General features: G+C 37.4%; 1 protein-coding gene across 2 annotated transcripts; it reads right to left on the bottom strand.

The window, feature by feature from the left end:
* Positions 1-1,256: 1,256 nt before the first annotated feature.
* On the bottom strand, positions 1,257-17,288 carry LOC109042308 (RNA-binding protein 45). Of its 2 annotated transcripts, none has more exons than XR_011900634.1 (9): positions 16,977-17,287; positions 15,526-15,640; positions 14,820-15,005; positions 13,746-13,912; positions 12,652-13,080; positions 12,278-12,374; positions 11,480-11,636; positions 10,048-10,230; positions 1,257-3,717 (listed from the first exon to the last, which is right to left on the bottom strand). XR_011900634.1 is itself a non-coding variant. In XM_019058977.2 (9 exons), coding segments are annotated over exons 1-9 (1,416 nt in total). In that variant the 5' UTR covers positions 17,134-17,288; the 3' UTR covers positions 1,257-3,716. The 2 variants fall into 2 exon arrangements, 1 of the variants encoding a protein (XP_018914522.1); XM_019058977.2 differs by having other exon boundaries at positions 10,124-10,230; positions 16,977-17,288.
* Positions 17,289-18,354: the final 1,066 nt, after the last annotated feature.

Raw genomic sequence — 18,354 nt, 5'->3', positions numbered from 1 at the left:
TTATTACTTATTAATTAATCGGAATTATTTATTTTTGTTTAGAAACTCGTTAAAGTCTCGAAAATTCAGCTTCAGAAGCCAAAATCTATGACTACCGGTCCATTTCCGGTAAAAGGGCACATTAACGGAAAATTTTAAAAAATCCCTCCCACAACACTGAAAGAAGTGTAAGTTTTACCAATGGTCGTTATTCATTCTAGGATGTATGAACTTTGATATGAGTGCCCCAGTTCCGATGTATGTCATCATCAGTGGCCAGAAAGTAAGAATGAAAACTTCAAATGCGTTTTTCTCACAACGCGTTTTTTCGGTATGTGCCCCTTTTCCGGAAAGCTCCTCAATTGTATCCAAGCAGGGGTGTAGGAAATGCTCGAGTACCAAGGTACAGGTACACTCTTCTACGGGTATGGACAAATAGGGTGCCGAAGTGGCAGCGCTGAGAATATAGGCCATCGAGTGATGTCGCAAGTCGAACCATCTTTGCCGCGCAGTTCAAAATGAGGTTCTGGCAGCTTCAATAAGCTATCAGATGAATTTAAAAAGTGATAAAACTGAAAATAACGAAAAACTTAACTAAGAACACGAAATTGACGAGACTCACTCTCAGAACAGATAGTAAATAAGTTTTCAATATGGCGTCACAGTCGCACCATTGGACGCTGTCAAATCTTAGCGTTTTGACGACTTTCTAAAATTCCATTTGTCCACACCTGTCGTAGAATGTACCTTGCTCAAGTACATTAAAACTTGTGGCGTTTTTTATGGCGTGAGGAGGGATCCATTTTCAAATGTACATACAACCCTTATTCGAAATAGGTACCCTCCTTAAAGTTTCTTGACATTTGATGATTACATTACAATTAAATGTGATGGAAAATTGTGGCACCCTGCAGCCTGATTGTTGAAATTTTTTGTTCGTTGGGACGACATAGATGACGTAGGTTAAAAGGAGGAGCATGATTGGTCGGCTATGTCTTATCGCTGCTTTGTCATGCCTATGTCCGGTTGAACTCACGACAAGCTAACGGCACCTCTTAAGTTTCCGACAGTATATATGGGACAGCAAAGGCACGACAAAGCAGCGATAAGACATAGCCGACCAATCATAATCCGCCTTTCAACCTATGTCATCTATGTCATCCCGACAAACAAAAAATTTCAACAATCAAGCTACTGCTGTTTTCCCAGATGAGAAAATCGGCTTAGTGAGTGTAAAGAGACGATATTGCAAGCAAGGAAAATCATACAAGTCTCGATGGTTCTTTGAATTTTTATTGAATGGAGAAAAAAATCAGAAAATATAAATAACAAATTCATAAAATAAATCCAAACAAAAAAATTTAGAATAAAGTGAATAAATTACATCCATGTTAATTGTTAATTAACGTGAAGTATATCTAACCGTGATGCATGACGTCGAATTGCTTCAAAACAAGACAAAAGAGAAATGAGTAAAAAAATAATGCAGTACAATAATCTCTTAAACTTACGTCAGGTCAAAAGACTTATCTGAATAAATTAAATAAAATTAAAGCAGGTGGACCAGTCAGTTAAGTAAAAACAAGAACTAGAAAAAGTTACTTTCTAAAAGAGAAAAAATAATACATTCACAACAGAATCGAACCATTGAATCACTTGAGTAGAGTATGGAAGATAAAACCGTCATGTAAAAATATTCTAAAGCACATCTCTGAAACAGCAAATAGTTGAGACTTGCCCCTTATGAATCCATGAGAGGTGTAGAGTATTCTCAGTAATTTTAATTCAAAGTTGGAGATCGTAATAATATAAACCACTAAGCCTAATTCCAGAGTAAATCAAGAAGACTCGATTTTCTAGTGAATTTTGGAAGAAATCATGGACTGAAAATCCTGAATGTGGGATGGATTTAAATTCAAAATCTGTCTTAAAACAATGTAAAGAATCATTAAACTATTGAATAAACAGCTATGTGCAACAAATTTTTGTCATGCAAATCAAATAAAAAAGAACATTCCGAAGTGTTTTCCAATAGTACAGGGGTTTTCAGCTTAAATGCAGGGCCGAATTCGAGGAGGCCACATGGATCATGCCCCCTGGCGGATCGCTGAGACGCAACAGCAGATTTCAAAAGTGATGACATACCTATCAGTGTGTTTTTTGCTTTTTAAGTCTTTAATGAGGTTAACATTCGCGAGTGGATTCAGTTCACTTCTGAGCCAAATTTTACAGAGTGGCCAACTAACAAAGACTCGAGTGTTAACCAAAAGTCAAGAACTAAACTCCGTCGCAATGACTTGCGGCCAACTAATGCTGGCTACCTAGTGAGGTGGGTTGAAGATTTTAGATGTGGTTGTCATTGCAGTCGACATGAAAACCAAATATTGTAGGCGCAGTGCACAGTCGCCTGGAGGGAATTTCGTTTAGTCGTAACGTAGGTTGGTGATGAGTTAAAATTTTTACCGAATTCGCTGATAAAAATTCGCCTGGGGCCATCACTTCGGAATCTAGAGTCGGCAAAGTCATACATCCAGCCCTTAGTTTATACGGAAAAATTACCATACTTTACCAGGTTTTCCAAAAACGTAACCTAAATCTACCAAAAATTAATATTAAAATAATTTAGCTAACTTTACTTGGAAATTCATGAGACCCTTAAAGAATGCACTGACACAAAATTCAACCCCCTCTCCCCCTTATCATGATTTTCAATAGGAGTTCAAATCCATCTGACTCTTGCGAACACTTTTTCTAGCATACATGTTTGCAAGAAAACTAGACAGCAGATTTAAAACTCGAGAATCAATCAACGAATATTTCTGAAAATGACCGGGAAAAGTTTTTGCAGTTGTATCGCTCAGTTTGGATATGCAGCAGTTGCAGTATTCACACCAGGGTGTCTACTAAAACAGGCTGGCCAAATATCATCATTTTACAGTACTTTTTCAGTACACTCCCAAGAAATTCAGTAGCTCTTCAAAAAAAAAAAAATTCAGTACTTCATCAGTACCTCCATTTAACGAAATTCGAAAAATTTCAAAAATTTGAATTTCTTAGTGCGCGATAAAAATGACAAAAAATTGTAACAAATTCCGGACCTTCTTGCGGAATTTTCGCACTTTTTCAGTACCTCCGAACCGCACTTAAAAAATCGGCACTATTTCCGGGCCGCCCTTAAGAAATTACAACTATTTCCAAACTTTCCGGACTTGTAGACACCCTGATCCACACATTTCTGGGTATTTGATAGAGACGATCATGTAACAAGTCAAAATTTTGATTAAATGTTTTGTTAAACATCCATTCTTAATAAAGCAGGTTTGTCTGGATAAAAAAATTGATAGACAGCAATTTTGTTCGGATACGTAAACCAGCGCTTACGTAAATTTAATACAAAGTGAGACAGGTTTCAGCTTAAAAATGCGATAAAAAAAAAGGAAAAAAATAAGAGGATTTCTGTCACAATGATAGAGTTCAATGGGTAGATTTAAACACTTGATAGCCGTTGGTCGTTGTTGTGGGGTGCTTTTGCGTTGATCGGTAGAAGTTTTGATTGTGTAGGTGCATTGTAAAATGTTTGACAGTTGGTGCTTTGGAATAAATGTAACGAGAGAGGAGCAAGTTCAGTTTCTGTACGATTCAGTGAATTGTAGCGGATAAAATTTTCGTTCCTTTTCGTATCGTGTTATCTGTATGTGTGGCAGTCGACAAGAGTTACAACGTATTACGTAGTGGAGTCTGTAAAAATTAAAAACGCATTAGAAACACTATAAGGTGAACAGTGATACGGGTGGCAACAAATTCATAAAGTACACGGTTGGAAATCTTACCGACAGCTTTCCAAAACCGATGGCACATAGAGGGGAAAAATTGACTAGCAGGTGAGAAAGAGCTAAAGGAATTGGAGATGGAAATAATAAAAGAGGGATCACGTAATTTCTAGTTCGTTTGTTCGAGGAGAGAAAATGAAATTAGCTGGACAATTTTTTAAGGCTTCTGCTAATTGGAGTACATTTTGCAATGAGGAACTATTATCGATGGCTCATCCGAAAAAAACACCTATCTACATGAGGAATGAAAAAACGGAAGAGAGGAAGAAGGAATAAAAAGAGGAGGAAAAAAGAGAGGGGTAGAAGAAGAAAACATGAAGAGAAGGTAAAAGTAAAGGAGAACAAGAATGGGAAGAGATGAACAGGAAGGAGTCAAAAATAAGAAAAACTGATGTTCCTTACAACCTCCTAAGCACAATGACCTTTCAAAATCAAACTTTCTTTGTGCTACTCTTAAGAAAAGCAGGGCTACGAGAGCATTTTTTTAGCATTTTTACACGCAAGATTCAGTGGAAATGTTACTACATCTTGATGGTGAACGAGGAGATCTTTTGATTCCTTGCAGACCCGAGATATAAGACAGTCGAAGAGAATAAAATTCCACCAAATTATAACAGCATGTGGAGCAATGTTCACATACACATGGCAAAAGTTCCACATCTTCATTAGAAAACGCGTGTAGGAGTGCCAAAAGCCCTGTTTTCATTGGCACATAGGAAGTTTGATTTAGGATCTCATGGTGCTCAGGAGGTCGTGCAAAATATCACAACACGAAATAATATTGAAATTTAGCCGGAGCCGAATTCATTGCTACTTTAGGATTAATCCTTTAAGTGTTCATACTTAAATATTTGTTGAAGTGTACTTTTATATTTCACTGGAACATTTTGTTACCTGTGATGCGAAAAATTAAAATTTGCACCTAAAACAGTGGAAAAACAGAGGTTGAATTGGACATATTTCTGCCAGACGGAACTATGCAGATTAAGATATGAGCCCTGAGACCCATGAGAATATTTGCTTAACAGGGCTCACGTCATAATGCACATAGTTCCGTTTGGCAGAAACACGTCCAATTGGTTTTATTCTTAGAGGATTTAAGATACTGCATTTTGCACATAATATTAGGTAGAGAGAGGGTATAGGGTGATAGATAGGTGAAGTGCCATTAAAATTTAAGCTGTCCACTGAAAAAGGTCAAGTTGAATACAATGTTTGTACAGTTGGTCATCAGTATTTTACATTTGATGGGAAAGGCCAGTAGGTAAGTTAGATTAACCGAGGATTAGTTTCGGAGGTTTGTAAAGTAGATTGTACACGAGTGTCTAGAAGCTTAAGTTAGAAAATTACAGGAAGGAAAAAGAGGTCTGCGGTCCATTTACCGAGAGGAAAGAAGGTCATAGACTTCCACACCAATATGTAATTTAGATGTCAGAGAAAAATAAATAATTGTAAGCAAACAGCAGGCATAGGATGGCTCGTGTAATTCAGTATAAGTTAACAGAAAAACTTAAATGTGCCACACCAGTGAAGGATAATTTGAAATAAAATTACACCTAATTACTTCCAAAATCAGCAAATCAGCTTCTATTATCTTGAAGAAAAGATTTAAAATAATTTCCAGTCTTCAGAGAGATTTAAAGTTTGTATAAAAAGGAGATGTCATTTACCAGATGACCCCTGGATCAATGGACAAGAATGGCGATTAGGTGTTGCAGAGCGCCCAGGTGCACTGTAAAAGCAACTTGTGTGTATGTATAAAGAGAAGATGTAAATTTACAAAGATGAAATTGTTTTGATTTAATTTGCTAAGAAAAAAAAATAACTTTATCCGTAAGGAGGAGGGGTATTTGACTTATGTCACTCATGGCATTAAAAAACATGATACAGAGACATTACAAAATCTTGAAAAGAAATAGTTGAAATCTCAAAAAAAGAGGAAAAAATTAGTTCAGGTACATGCATTAATCTAATAAAGGAAAAATGGACTACTTTGTGCAATTGGAAACTACAATTTCTAGCTCATCTATAAACATGCTTTTGTACATAAAAAAACTAATGGCGCATTCATTGTTCATAAACTGAGCCAGAAATTTCAGTTCCTAATTGCAAAATGCGGTTCAAATGAACCGCATTTAGCAGAAGAGAACCAACGTAATTGCAGTGGTTTTAAAATCATGCAACTTCTTTGCTTTAAAAAATGCTGAATAAAAATATAACGTCCAGATTTTCGATTTACAAGACCGTTTTCCTTTCTGACAATTTTTGGTAAAAAAAACAATATCTACTTGCTACCCTGGGCGTTTTTCAAATAAAGATGAATATGCACGATTTTACACCACTGTAATCGTGCCGTTCCTTTCTGCTAAATGCGATCAAAATTAAACACAACTTTCTTCACACTCCAAAAAGGACTAAGGAGACACAGGAAAATGGCACAGTACGATGTAGAATTCAGTAAATATTCCTGAATAAAAAAATACAGGTGTCCTTTCTGCTGAATGTGATAAAAATTAAACAAAACTTTCTTAACACTCCAAAAAGGACTAAATAGACACAGGATAATGGCACAGAACGATATAGAATTCAGTAAATATTACTCCATAAAAAGTGGAAGTGTAGAAATGCAATGATAGCCCTTGGTGGCTGTATAACCAGCTAGGAAAAATATAAAACTAAAAAAATAATACATAAAAATCAACATGAGTGAAATTGGTTTCACATTAACACTGAAATTCTGATTATTCAGACTCCTAATTATTCAAACCAATTTGGCATGTTGACCCGGGGAGCTGAGACTTCCTGATCAGGCGATTATGATCGCATGGCCACTCCCAAAAAATGGGAGGCCAGCTCGCAATTTCATTAAAATCACATAATTCTTTTGTGAGAACTGCGGAGAATTTGTGAAGACTGGCCAAGAAAAAAAGTTATAGCTTAGAAAATAATGGGGAAAAAAGAGAATAGGAGGGCCAGTTCAGAAGATGGGAGGGCAAGAAGTTTTCCGTACCCATGGGTGAAATGCCATCGTAATAGATGTCGGCACACCCTGCTCAGCCCAGAAGAACTCGGCAACACAAGGAAAAACTGGTCATGACAGGTGGCTTCGAATTGCCCAGTTTTTCACCTTGATGTTTGTTTATTTTCTCACACAATTTACAATGCTCAAATGAAGACCCAATGAAAAAGACGAAGATTTCAGTGGCACTGGTGATGATATTCGCGATATGACAAATGAAGTGTCCCATGATGGAACTAGTAGCTCAGATGATGAGTTTCTGTGCGATATTGTTCCGTTGTCCTGTGTTATAAAAAAGAGTTGGAGTAATGCAGCACCAAGTTCGACGACCACCTTTGATGGAAGTGATTTGGAAGATGATGCAGGTGCCGATACTTGAACTGAACCAAAAGGTAAGTGTCATAGTCTAATCGTTGGGTTGGTGGTAGGTGCGCAGAAGGGTGGGGTACCTCTGTTAGATGCTGTGCACAATTGACGATAATATCATTACTCAATTCGTCTCTAATATTCCAAGACAAGGTCCACATGTCACATTTGAAGCATACTCCTTATTTTCAGCTGAATCTTTGCAAGAATACTTGGACAGGTTCAAAATTCAGCCAGGCCTGTGTAATATGCTTGGGAACCAGCCGACAGTGAAATGCCTAAGAACGTACCTTGTTGGCCGTGTTTCAAAATCTCTGCTCCCTTTTTATTTTCTTGAAGGAGAACAAAGCAATATTATTTCTTGAAGTTTTCACAGAAATTCATTCACACCGAGGAGGAAAATCAAGGAGGTTTTAAAGAATGGACGTTAAACAGTTCTCCTTTTAAAAAATGAAGTAAGACAGGAAGTCTGCAAAGTCACAAACCAAGATACGTGCTTGGAGTTTCATTACTGAAACGAGCATTGTGGGCAAGAGTGCACTTGCACTCGGAACACATCTCTGCAATTACTGCATTGCAGTTTCCAGGTGAAAATGAAGATCTCTCCTTCGCAGATATCAAGAGGTAGTTGATTGACAATTTTATCTGAGCAAAAAAACTAATCCGATGAAGCCATAACTTTTTGTTAACTAGTTCAAAAGCCTAGGGAATCAATTTTTGAATTTGTAGCATCATCACTCAGCTCCAGTTTGTTATAATGAGAAATATCAGTGATCAATACAAGTCGCAAAGCTTCGTTGCACACCCCGCGGTTAACCCGTGGTTGCCTTTAAAGTGGCGGAACCCCATTGGCCACTACGAATTTGTGGATTATTTTGGATTATGGATAATTACGAAATTCAGGGCCTTATCAACAGAGCATGGATAATGATTTCTGTATTGAACTTTGTCGTGCTCACCGATTTCACCATGAAAGCCACCTTCTTTGCCACTACACTCAGCAAACAATTGAGACTACGTGTAGAATATTTCATTTTTGTCCGTATTTCCAAACAGATAAAGTGAGAGTAATGAAACTAGTGGACTTCGAATTCAGAGGGTCATTCTTTGGTTCAATGCATTGGGGTAAAATTTATCAGATTTTCAGTAATCTTGTAAAGAATGCAACGAATGAGTATGTAGCACACTAGAGATACAGTCAAGTAGATGATTTCTCTACTGGTAAAATCGCTCAAAAATCTCGATGAGCTCATTGACAAAGTCGGAAATCCACTCCATAGCATGCAATCTGCTTTGTTTGCGGCATACTTTTAAAATTTCCTGCGTTCGCAGGCAATGTTTCTTGGTAGCTGATAATCGAGTTCACCCAAAGAAAGGTGCAAGAAAACTTCCCCCAAACAAAGAAAGCCCAAGCCTCCCTAAAATTTGGTGGTCGTGGTTTTGGAGCATGCAGGACAACAATATCTGCATAAGTTAAATGGTACCTGTGGTAGTTATCACATGCATATTTCTATGCTACTTAAAACTATCAGTTCTTTGTACATTAAAGTAGAAAATTATACAAAAGTTAATGAGACAGAAATAAAAGTTGAAGCAACAAAATATACAAAATATCTTTCTTTGCAGAACATTAAGCTACAATGAATTAGTCAAGACCTGGTTTGAGGTTAGTCACGTGAAAATTTGATAGAGTTCAGGTGATACAGTTCCATAATAATTTGTAATGAGTGGAGGAAAAACACCTATCATTTAGCAAAATTAATGAAAGAATAGCGATAAAGATACTTAATTTTTTTCTTTTCAAGAGATCCTACGAGGCTACAATTTGAGGTATTGTAGTTTACGACATGCCAGAAATTAGACTAACTGGGAAAATAATTTATCAGAGGGAAGCCTGGCATTAAATTTCTGTTAAGAAAAGAAAAACTATTAGCAGGGATGTTTTTAGTTGTTACATCAGTTAAATGAAGAATTCACTTCATTACGAGATCTTGAACATTTAATACATTAAACTAAAGGTATCAGCTGACTGAAATCATTTCTTCGTAATTCATGACAAAAGTTAAAACAGAGATGTAACTTAATTTAATCAGTAGATAGATAAAAATGAAAGTTAAGCACGTATGTTGTGCAAGCCTTCACACACACTATGCGAGCTTTGCAAACGCAAAGTTCACAAAAGAACATATCCATTATTTTTACTGCAGCAACGATTTCCTTTGCAGGCTACTGATCAGTATACACTAGTTGATGAAAGGGGACATGTTGGACTCAGCAAAGCGTTTTATGTTACATTATTTAAAGCATTAATGACCGTTTGCTGAAACGTCACAGGGTGTCTACAAACTTTGCCGAAAAAAGTTCCCTGCATTTTCCAGATTTTCTCAGATCAAAATTTTTTGATTTTTCACAACAACAATTAGAAGGCAAAAAACTGAAAATAAACAATTTTCAGCATTGATTTGATTGCAAATTACAGGAACAAGTGAATCTTCTATCTTCAGTGCGAATCATTCCGTTTACTAATATTGCAATTTTTTATGGAAATGTTCTGTTCACTATTTAGAATATAACTCCCAGCACTAAACCTAGAACCAGACTGCGACTCAGTTTGCTTGTGTGGATGATGCTAAAGCTTAGTCTGACTTTAAATTACAAGATTTATCAAATTGCCAGGCTTTATTAAAAGATTCCATGGCTTTTCTCCGATTTCCCAGACCTGTAGACACCCTGCGTGAGATATACATGCTTCGACTTCTACAGTTGGATAGAAGAGAGATTATTTGTCGTCCAGGAACTGAAACGATAAAATGAGCAAAGGGTAGCAGGGAAGACGTTTATCTTCAATTGTACCTTAGAGTAGCTGAGAAGAGCGAGAAAGAGTTGCAGGTTTTAAAGCTTTCCGTAAGTCTCGGAAAATTACTCTCACCAACTTTCTTCGGCTTCCACACGCGTTCGTTTGCGACTGTCATTGCGTGGCGGTTCAGCCTCCATCACTTTCAACCTTGACTGCCCGATTTCTTGACCATGCAAGTGCTGCAAAAATGATGGTCGAAGAGATAATAAGAATCATGAATAAAACAGAAGATAAGAGTGAGATAAGACAAAATATATAAGAGAAATGGTACAACGAAATTTATTGGAAAGACGACAGAGAAAGATGGACTAGAACAATTATTGGCAATAATTTCTATGAGTGGATGTACAGGGGGCATGGTGTCCCTGATTACTATCTGACACAGTTCCTGACAGGACATGGCTGCTTCGGTTTGTATCTACACAAATATAAGATCAGAGAAGATCAGGGATGTTTCATGTGTGGTGCGAAAATGGATGACCCTGATCATGCATTTTTCCAATGCACATACTTCAACACGGAAAGAGATGCGGCCGTGAATTGCGAAATAAAGAAAAATACGGTCATGAAGGTCATGTTAGAAACAAAGACAGGTTGGAACACGATATATAGATACATAAGATTAGTGTTAGAAAAAAGAAACAAAGTATCAAATGGTAGGGTGCCAACCACCCAAACCGATGTAGTGGCCACGGCCGGTTCCGGTATTGTAGAAAATGGATAAGACAAGTTTATGTAAATATGATTAATTTTTTATTTTTTTCTTACTGATTAATTAATTACCCAGCTTATAACGTTTTGAGATCTCATACAGACCTAGAATATTTATGCTACTATTTCCTACACGGATTGTAATTATGATTAACTTATGATTAACTCTTTAGTATCTGATCAATATGATCTCATAACTTTAATTTTACATACTTGAGATCTCAACTAGAACCTGAAAATTTATTTATATGCCTCTATACGAATTGTATCCATGCCTATACACGCATTACTTGATTTTCAAGATATTTTGAAAATGAATTACCAGGGAACACAGACAAAGCTGAAATACTCATTCTACAACAAAATTTTTGAGTCTTAATGTAGCATTCATTGCTGCGTAAGGACTTGGTCCTCACATGATTGTATCTGGAATGTTCAGAAATTTTTGTCAACCTTGGTCAATTAGGAGGCCGGAATCGTGACTGACTTCTGCTTCTAAAAAAATGTCTGCACCCCTGACATCTCATGCACCAAGAACAGTAGGTGGCCTCAGTAAATATGCATTTCCGCACATGTGTCTTGATGGTTATTTAAAATCTTGAGCTTCCTTTAAAGCTGTGTGTATGCTTAAAACATATTTCTTACCAATTTGATTTGAATTTCTTAGTTTGCTGCCTGCAAACATTTTGAAGTCAAAAGAATAAATTTATTACTCACCAAGATGGCATTCGCTCCACTGTCTTTTTTGGCATAAGAGACATAACCGCAATTTTTCCCATGGAGAACATGGATGTCAGTTATATGACCAAATCGGCAGAATATATCTCGGATTATATGCATCGGTGGCAACGCAGGTTGAGCTACAATAAATAATCTGGAAATAGGGAAGAAAGGCAAAGGTTACACTTTTTACAGTAATCTTTAAATGATAAATTGGAGCTCTTGGTCCAACCTCTAATTGCAAATTTACAATTTGTGTAGACAGCACTGATTATTTTCAGACTTCAAAATTCAAGATAGTTCAAATTTCCAATCTTTTACATACAGTTCCCTGACCTGATGAAATTCTCTGATAATCCCCTGTTTAGTAAAAAAAAGCCAACAGTGGCGTGGCGTGAATTACGATATATCAGTTGTTAAGCCATTTAAACCTATGGTAAAGAGTCGATTATTAAGGTGTTCTCTGTAAACGCCCTGTTTATCGATCCTTTTCCATAGGTTTAAATAGCACAACAATCATTTTATCGCAAAGCTTGCCACGCCACGCTACTGGAAGCCAACTCAGAATAAAATAACATAGTTGATTTTCAGTCTAAAAATTTAGCCATAGGCAAAACATATGCATGGTTGTAATAACTAACACTAGAAATTTCTTGACTTTTCTCATGGGTTCTACAAAAATTGTATCCAAAGGTCTCTATTCAAGGGATAATTACGACTGATTTTTCCGTAAATGGAGAAAAGAAGGTAAATTTTAGGCTAAAGTTGCAACACTGGATCTTGATGCTCACACACCTGATTTCTGAAGTTGTCCCAGCAGGAGCAAGAGGTTGAGGAGGAGGCAGCCTTAGAGAACCATATTGATTGGGCAAATCATTCAGCTCAATTCCGTCTGAAACAAAAAAAAGAAGAGAATAACCCGAAATTCAACAGAAGATCAATCCCTGTTGGTCGTTATTTTTTCTTTCTATCCATTTTAGTTTTGTGTAGTTAGAATTCTTCCTTTGATTTAGAACACACATTTTGATTGGCATGACAATTAAAATACACGTTAAAACAATGACCAATTATTTAAAAAGTAGGTACCAGACTAGGTCAACTGTTAAAATAAAGTTGCGCTTTTTTATTTTAAATATTTATAAAATTTATTACTAGTGGAGAGCCCTCACCTGTAGAGAGTCCAGCTGCTTTTAATAATGCTGTTGCCTGAGACAGTGCTTTCGTAATAGAGAGTAGATGATCAGCAGACACTCCAGGGTCAGCTGGCAGCAAATTATTCCTCTGATTTCTTCCAAAGCTCATGTCTCGATCTCGACCTTCGTAATACTCTGGCTTGATGAGAACCGGGTACCCTGGCGGGTATTCGAATCCATCAAGCTTCTCGCGAGCATAGGCAGCACTTTGTGGCCATGCATACTGAACTACAAAGGAGTATTCGTTTCGGAAACCCATTCGATGGTTATTGGCTGGAAATACAGACTCCAAGCCTGGGATGAGGTCGAATAATTTAAATAGATTCGAGTGCGATACGTTCGTGTTGAATACTGCTAGAAGTCTTGTGTAGTTATCTGCATTAGGTGTCTTGTTAATGATATCACCTGGAATGGAAAATAGGAGTAAAGCTAGATGTAATTTTAAACTTGAAATACATTATTAGTTACAATAATGGTCGTATTCAAGTTGTTCCTTCAACAGCTCCTTTCCTAAGGAACACTCTACACTGTGACTAGGGGAAGTTTAAGGACAGCCTTAACATAGCATAATACAAAGGGTAATTTTAATGAATTTCTGGTAAAATTCAATATTATAACTTTAGAAATAGACACTTAACCTATACCAGTTTACAGTGAAAGCTTGATGAGTCAAATTCCTTCGGAGTCGTACATTCAGATATGTTGAATTTGTTTATTTTTTTGATCCAGTCAATTTCCTATACAAACAATGTACCTAATTGATTTCAGATTAAGATAGGATCCCAATTTTCATCTGAGTTTGACGTGCATAAGTCTTGGACGCAATTTTAGATCCTGTCATAAACTTTTTTTGCATTGAGCAAGGCAAAAATGCAGAGTTGCTGACTGTATTTTAGGAGGGAGACAAATGAGTGTGCATGTCGGGTGAGCGGTCAGATAAAGTAAGGAGACATGCATTGGCAGAAATGTGACCCCGCGCAGCGTGCAGCTTCAGCCCACTTCAACCTCGTGATTGCTACTTTGCTGTTCATGTAATGAGAGGGATAAGATGAGTGATAGAAAATGCATACCTGGGCCACCTGAATCGAATCTTTGAGATCCGAAACTGTTGGGGAATTTGTTGTTATGACTACTGTCGCTAAGGTCAGATGAAAAACTTTTCGCTTCTTTCGGCCTAGCAAAAACAGCTTTGTACTGTCGATCGCACTCCTCAAAAGCTCTTGCGCAATGAGAGGCCCTGTGGGAAAAAAAACAAATAAAAATAATAGTAAATCAAATTAAAGGAGAGGGACAAAGCATTTATCAATACTTCTTCATCAGCCTCGTCTTCAATGGTTCTTAATTTCTTAGGAAATTTGGAAATTTGAAGTCTTTATCTAATTTTAATTCTAGAATTATATCGAATTATTATTCGGTGAGGATGACCACTTCTGGCCGTAAACACTGCTGTCGCAGGCCATATTGAACTTGCTTGCTGCCACAATGAATACACAGCTGAGGCAAGAAAGAGAGCAGTTGACGAAGAAGTCCTTATGACATTGTGCTATCATTCAAATTTTATGGTTTGTGAATGTCACTTAGATGTGAAATACTCAGGATGCTACTTGATTAAAAAAAAAAATAAAGATCCTGTGATCCCTATCTCCTCATAGCGGAAAAATTACTCTCAGGGATGGACAAAACTTTACTTAGTTTTATTAAAAAATGAGTGATGAGTTTTATAAACATCCCTCGCTTCGCTCGATTACTTTGCCAGGGTATAAAGTGAAGTTTTCTGACAGTGTTCTGTCTTCCCCCAAAAATTTTAGCTGCCATCTTTTTTTGGTCTAATTTTCAGAAGTCATCTACTACTGCTTCGCCATTGAGAGTGTGAAAAAATGAACAGAGGGTGTCAAATTTTCAGGGCACCAGGATGGCCCAGCCATTTTAAATCTGTTGGATAAAATGCACAGAATATAGAAGGTCTATTTCTCATTGTCAGTGAGGAGGCTGATTGAATCCAGCAGTTGGTGCTCTATAGCAAATTTACTGTTATCCTGTATAAAACTTCGAAACACAAACACTGTCAGGTGCAGCTGATCTTTTGAGTAGTCTATGGAATAAACAATGAAAAAATGAATGAAATGAATCATAGGGCTACTTACTTTTGATATTTTACATACGCCAGCCCTTTACTTTCACGAGTTTCCCTATTCTTCACTATAGTTACGCTTTCGAGACTGCCGAACTGCTTAAAGTGTTCTGTCAATTCTTCTTCTGTTGCTGATTTTGGCACAATGATGAACAATCTGTGAGCTTCGCTTTGATCACGTTTTGGGTCAAAGTCCTTACTGAAAAAATAAAGGAGAACATTATAACATAATCAACTAGGAAGGAAAAGAGCAAATTACAAACAAATACTAAAGAAAAAACAGTACTCAAACTGATACAATGCATTGGTACATGGAGTTTCCCAATTTTTCCCTGGATTCATGGGGGGGTTTTTCATTCTCTGTAATTGGACCTATGGGAAGTAGAGAAGTTTTTACACCCCTGCTCATGTGAGGCATGAGGAAATCTATGAGCGCATAAGTAAGAAAATTCTTCAATGAGAACATTTTGATATCCTTTTTAAAGTTATTTTAAAGGGAAGCAAAACTTGAGGCACAACAGAAAGGAGCGCTGATGTTAAAATCGCACTGCTTGACATTTACTGTGGACATCTCAGCTGAGTGAGGAAATTTTGAGGCTGACTTTGCAATTCTTCATTTCTGAAGAACCTTTTGCACCCTGGACATCGAAGAATAAGATACATAAATATGGACAGAATGCTAGTATAAGATAAGATTGCAAAAAACACGAGATACATACCTTTGCGCGATCATGACTTTCATGGGTCGATCATATTTTTTACAGATTTTTCCATCCATTTCTTCCATGGCTGTTGCAGCCTGTGAAGTCTTAGCAAATTTAATATAGGCAATTCCTAGAAATCGGAAAAGAGGGAACAATGAGCGAGTGGTTTAAATATCAAAAGGCAAATAAGGCGAGCAAGTTTTGTAAAGGGGAAGCCATTAGTACATAAAACTGGACGTGTTTGAATCAAAAGGAACTATCTTCATTTTGGCAAGGTGTGTCATTCTTCTGTCATTCTTATCGGTCTAGGGGTCCTGATCTTGATGGCAATCGTTCCTATTGATTAAAATATGTTCAATTGAGAGTAGCAAGAGGCAACTTGTAAAAGAATAAATTTAAATTCTCTAGACAGGGCTGAGCTTGTACAAAATGATCAAATTCTAGGCCGCTGGTATTGTTCACAAACGTAGGTCTATCTCAATCATTACGTTGACAGATACATTCAGATGTCATTATTAATGGGAGTTGATAAGAACAATTTTCTACTTGTCTCAACATGAAATGAGCAAGTCTGGTAGATAAGAGTTGAATTAGTACTTGAAGCACTATAAGTGCAAGTGAACAAGAACCAGAAGTAGGGCATCATAGGATTAGCAGTGGCACTGTGAACCTTCATGGGTCAACAGTGTTAGAGAGAGAGTGGCAACACATGAAGGAGAATAGGAGGAGCACTACATAAAATGCAGGGGTAATGGTGAGGAATAATGAGTAACATGTCATTTACATCCCCTGATGTTCATCTGAGGAACTTGAAACCAGGAGGGGTTTGGCACTTTTTTTTGGCAATGCAAACAATAACAAATGTGTACTCCGATATTCAGGTAGATTGAGGATGAAAATACAACAATCAAAAGAGAGAACCAGGGGCATTACAAAGTTCTAAACATCTTTCAGAATTCCAAGCGCAAACTTTCAGCAGAGCCATACGGTTGGGGTTTAACAAGCTGTTATCATAAAACTTAGCTATTGACAGAGACTTAACGATCAGCAAAAACGTGTTTGGCAGACGACTGACAAATTCATTCAGAACAAGGAATATAAAATATAATAAAACCTATAATTGAAAATTTAAACTTCGGAGTAGGACTGAATGAGGGCCCCTTTTCAGTATGACTCGGTGAAATGCTGCAGTTTTGATTGTTGTCAACTGTAGAGAGCTCATTTAGAGCTGGAATGAAATCTGGAGCTCATGCCACTCTGAAATACAATCGTAAGGATAGAAAACAGAGGCAGGACCAAAGAAAAAAGCGGATGTGTCGCTTTGATGGGAATTAGATCAATGAGATGCACTTAGAGAGTGTACCATGGAGACAGTTGGACCACGGCTTATACCGGTAGTTTTTCTGGCGGAGTCTTGTAAAAGATAAAATTGCGGTAGATATTGCGTGACATTAAAACTTAAGTACCTTTCGGTGAGCCGGTTTGGCGATCTTTAAGTCGCCTGAAATCCAAAATGTCGCCATAAGGTTTGAAAAGGTCTTCGATTTCGTCGTCTTCCATAAGTTTACTACACACGACAAACAGTCTAGAATTTGGTGGGTCATCGTTCCGTGAATCTGCCATCACTACACAAAGTTATCAACTTCCAGAAAGCGATTTATAATTAACAAGAAAAGAGTTAAATTAGGGACAAGAACTCGAAAAACATATGAATTCAACTTCAGCTAAGTATTTGTGGACCACTTGCGTAGACTACGTTGCATCTTTTCTGATCTTTCGCAAATAAATGAAATCGGAACGCTAGTGAAGTAGAACCGCCAGCGCTGATTGGTGTTTGCCCAGTTCATTCTTTGTTTTGAATTGAGGAATTATACGGAAACATTGAACCGGATACGACCCGCATCGAACAGCGGGCATTTCAAAATTTCACCGGATATCCTGTTATGTGATTTCCCCGAAAAGGTTCGCCTTTACCACGTCTTGCGAACGAGAGTACCTTCACGTTATTTCTTCGGTATTTGAATTCGAGTAGTGATATTATAATTTTACGTCGATAATTCCAAGACCGGCAGGGAGGGGCGGAAATGTTGTTTGCAGTATTAACTGGCGAGCATGTGAGTCATGTGACTGATGCTACGTTTGTTACGACGGTATTTTTCTCTAAGTGAAAACAGGATCAGCAAATTGAATTGCGGGCTGAGTGGCGACCCCTACTTTTATGAGTCGTCTCTGATTAGCTGATCCGCCTGGTGCCTACTTTCTGGGGCCCTTCCAGAAAGTAACACGGGGTTCATTTCTCATCGAAAATATTTTGAAAAAGAAGGAAAAATTTTCCGTCGGAGGTTACAGAAATCAATTCTCCAGATTTTTCGGAAGAAATTGATGGGTAATACATGCCACTTTTTTCTCGAACACCAAACAGTTCGACTTGGAATTTTGTTTTTTCAACTTGAAATGGACCGAGTTCATCAGAAAGGAACCTACCCACATTTTCGAAAAAATTGAGTTTAGAGTGTTTTTGAGTCCCACTGGTCGTACATCGATGGTGAAAGTGCAGAAGTGCGTATCTCAATTTTTGACAGTGTTGAGTTAGCTGCTCGGAAATTTTTAAACATTGCATGGCGCTTGTGATACTTTGGCCGGAAGGGGACGATCTATCGATAGGTTCGCAATGTTTTTACCAGTTCATCGTAAGCTCATGAATCAAAGGTAATTGTTTGCTATTATTATAGATATTACTTTTCGCACTCACCGGTATATTGTGGTAGTTTCTAGGATTTTTCTGTGAAAGACACCTAGAGCCTCCAAAAACACCATACTATGGACCTTGGCGGAAAGTATCAT

This window comes from Bemisia tabaci, chromosome 10 (genome assembly GCF_918797505.1).
Source record: "Bemisia tabaci chromosome 10, PGI_BMITA_v3".
NCBI lineage: Eukaryota > Metazoa > Arthropoda > Insecta > Hemiptera > Aleyrodidae > Bemisia > Bemisia tabaci.
The sequence above is the reverse complement of the archived record's forward strand: the minus strand, read 5'-3'. Positions and strand labels throughout refer to the sequence as shown.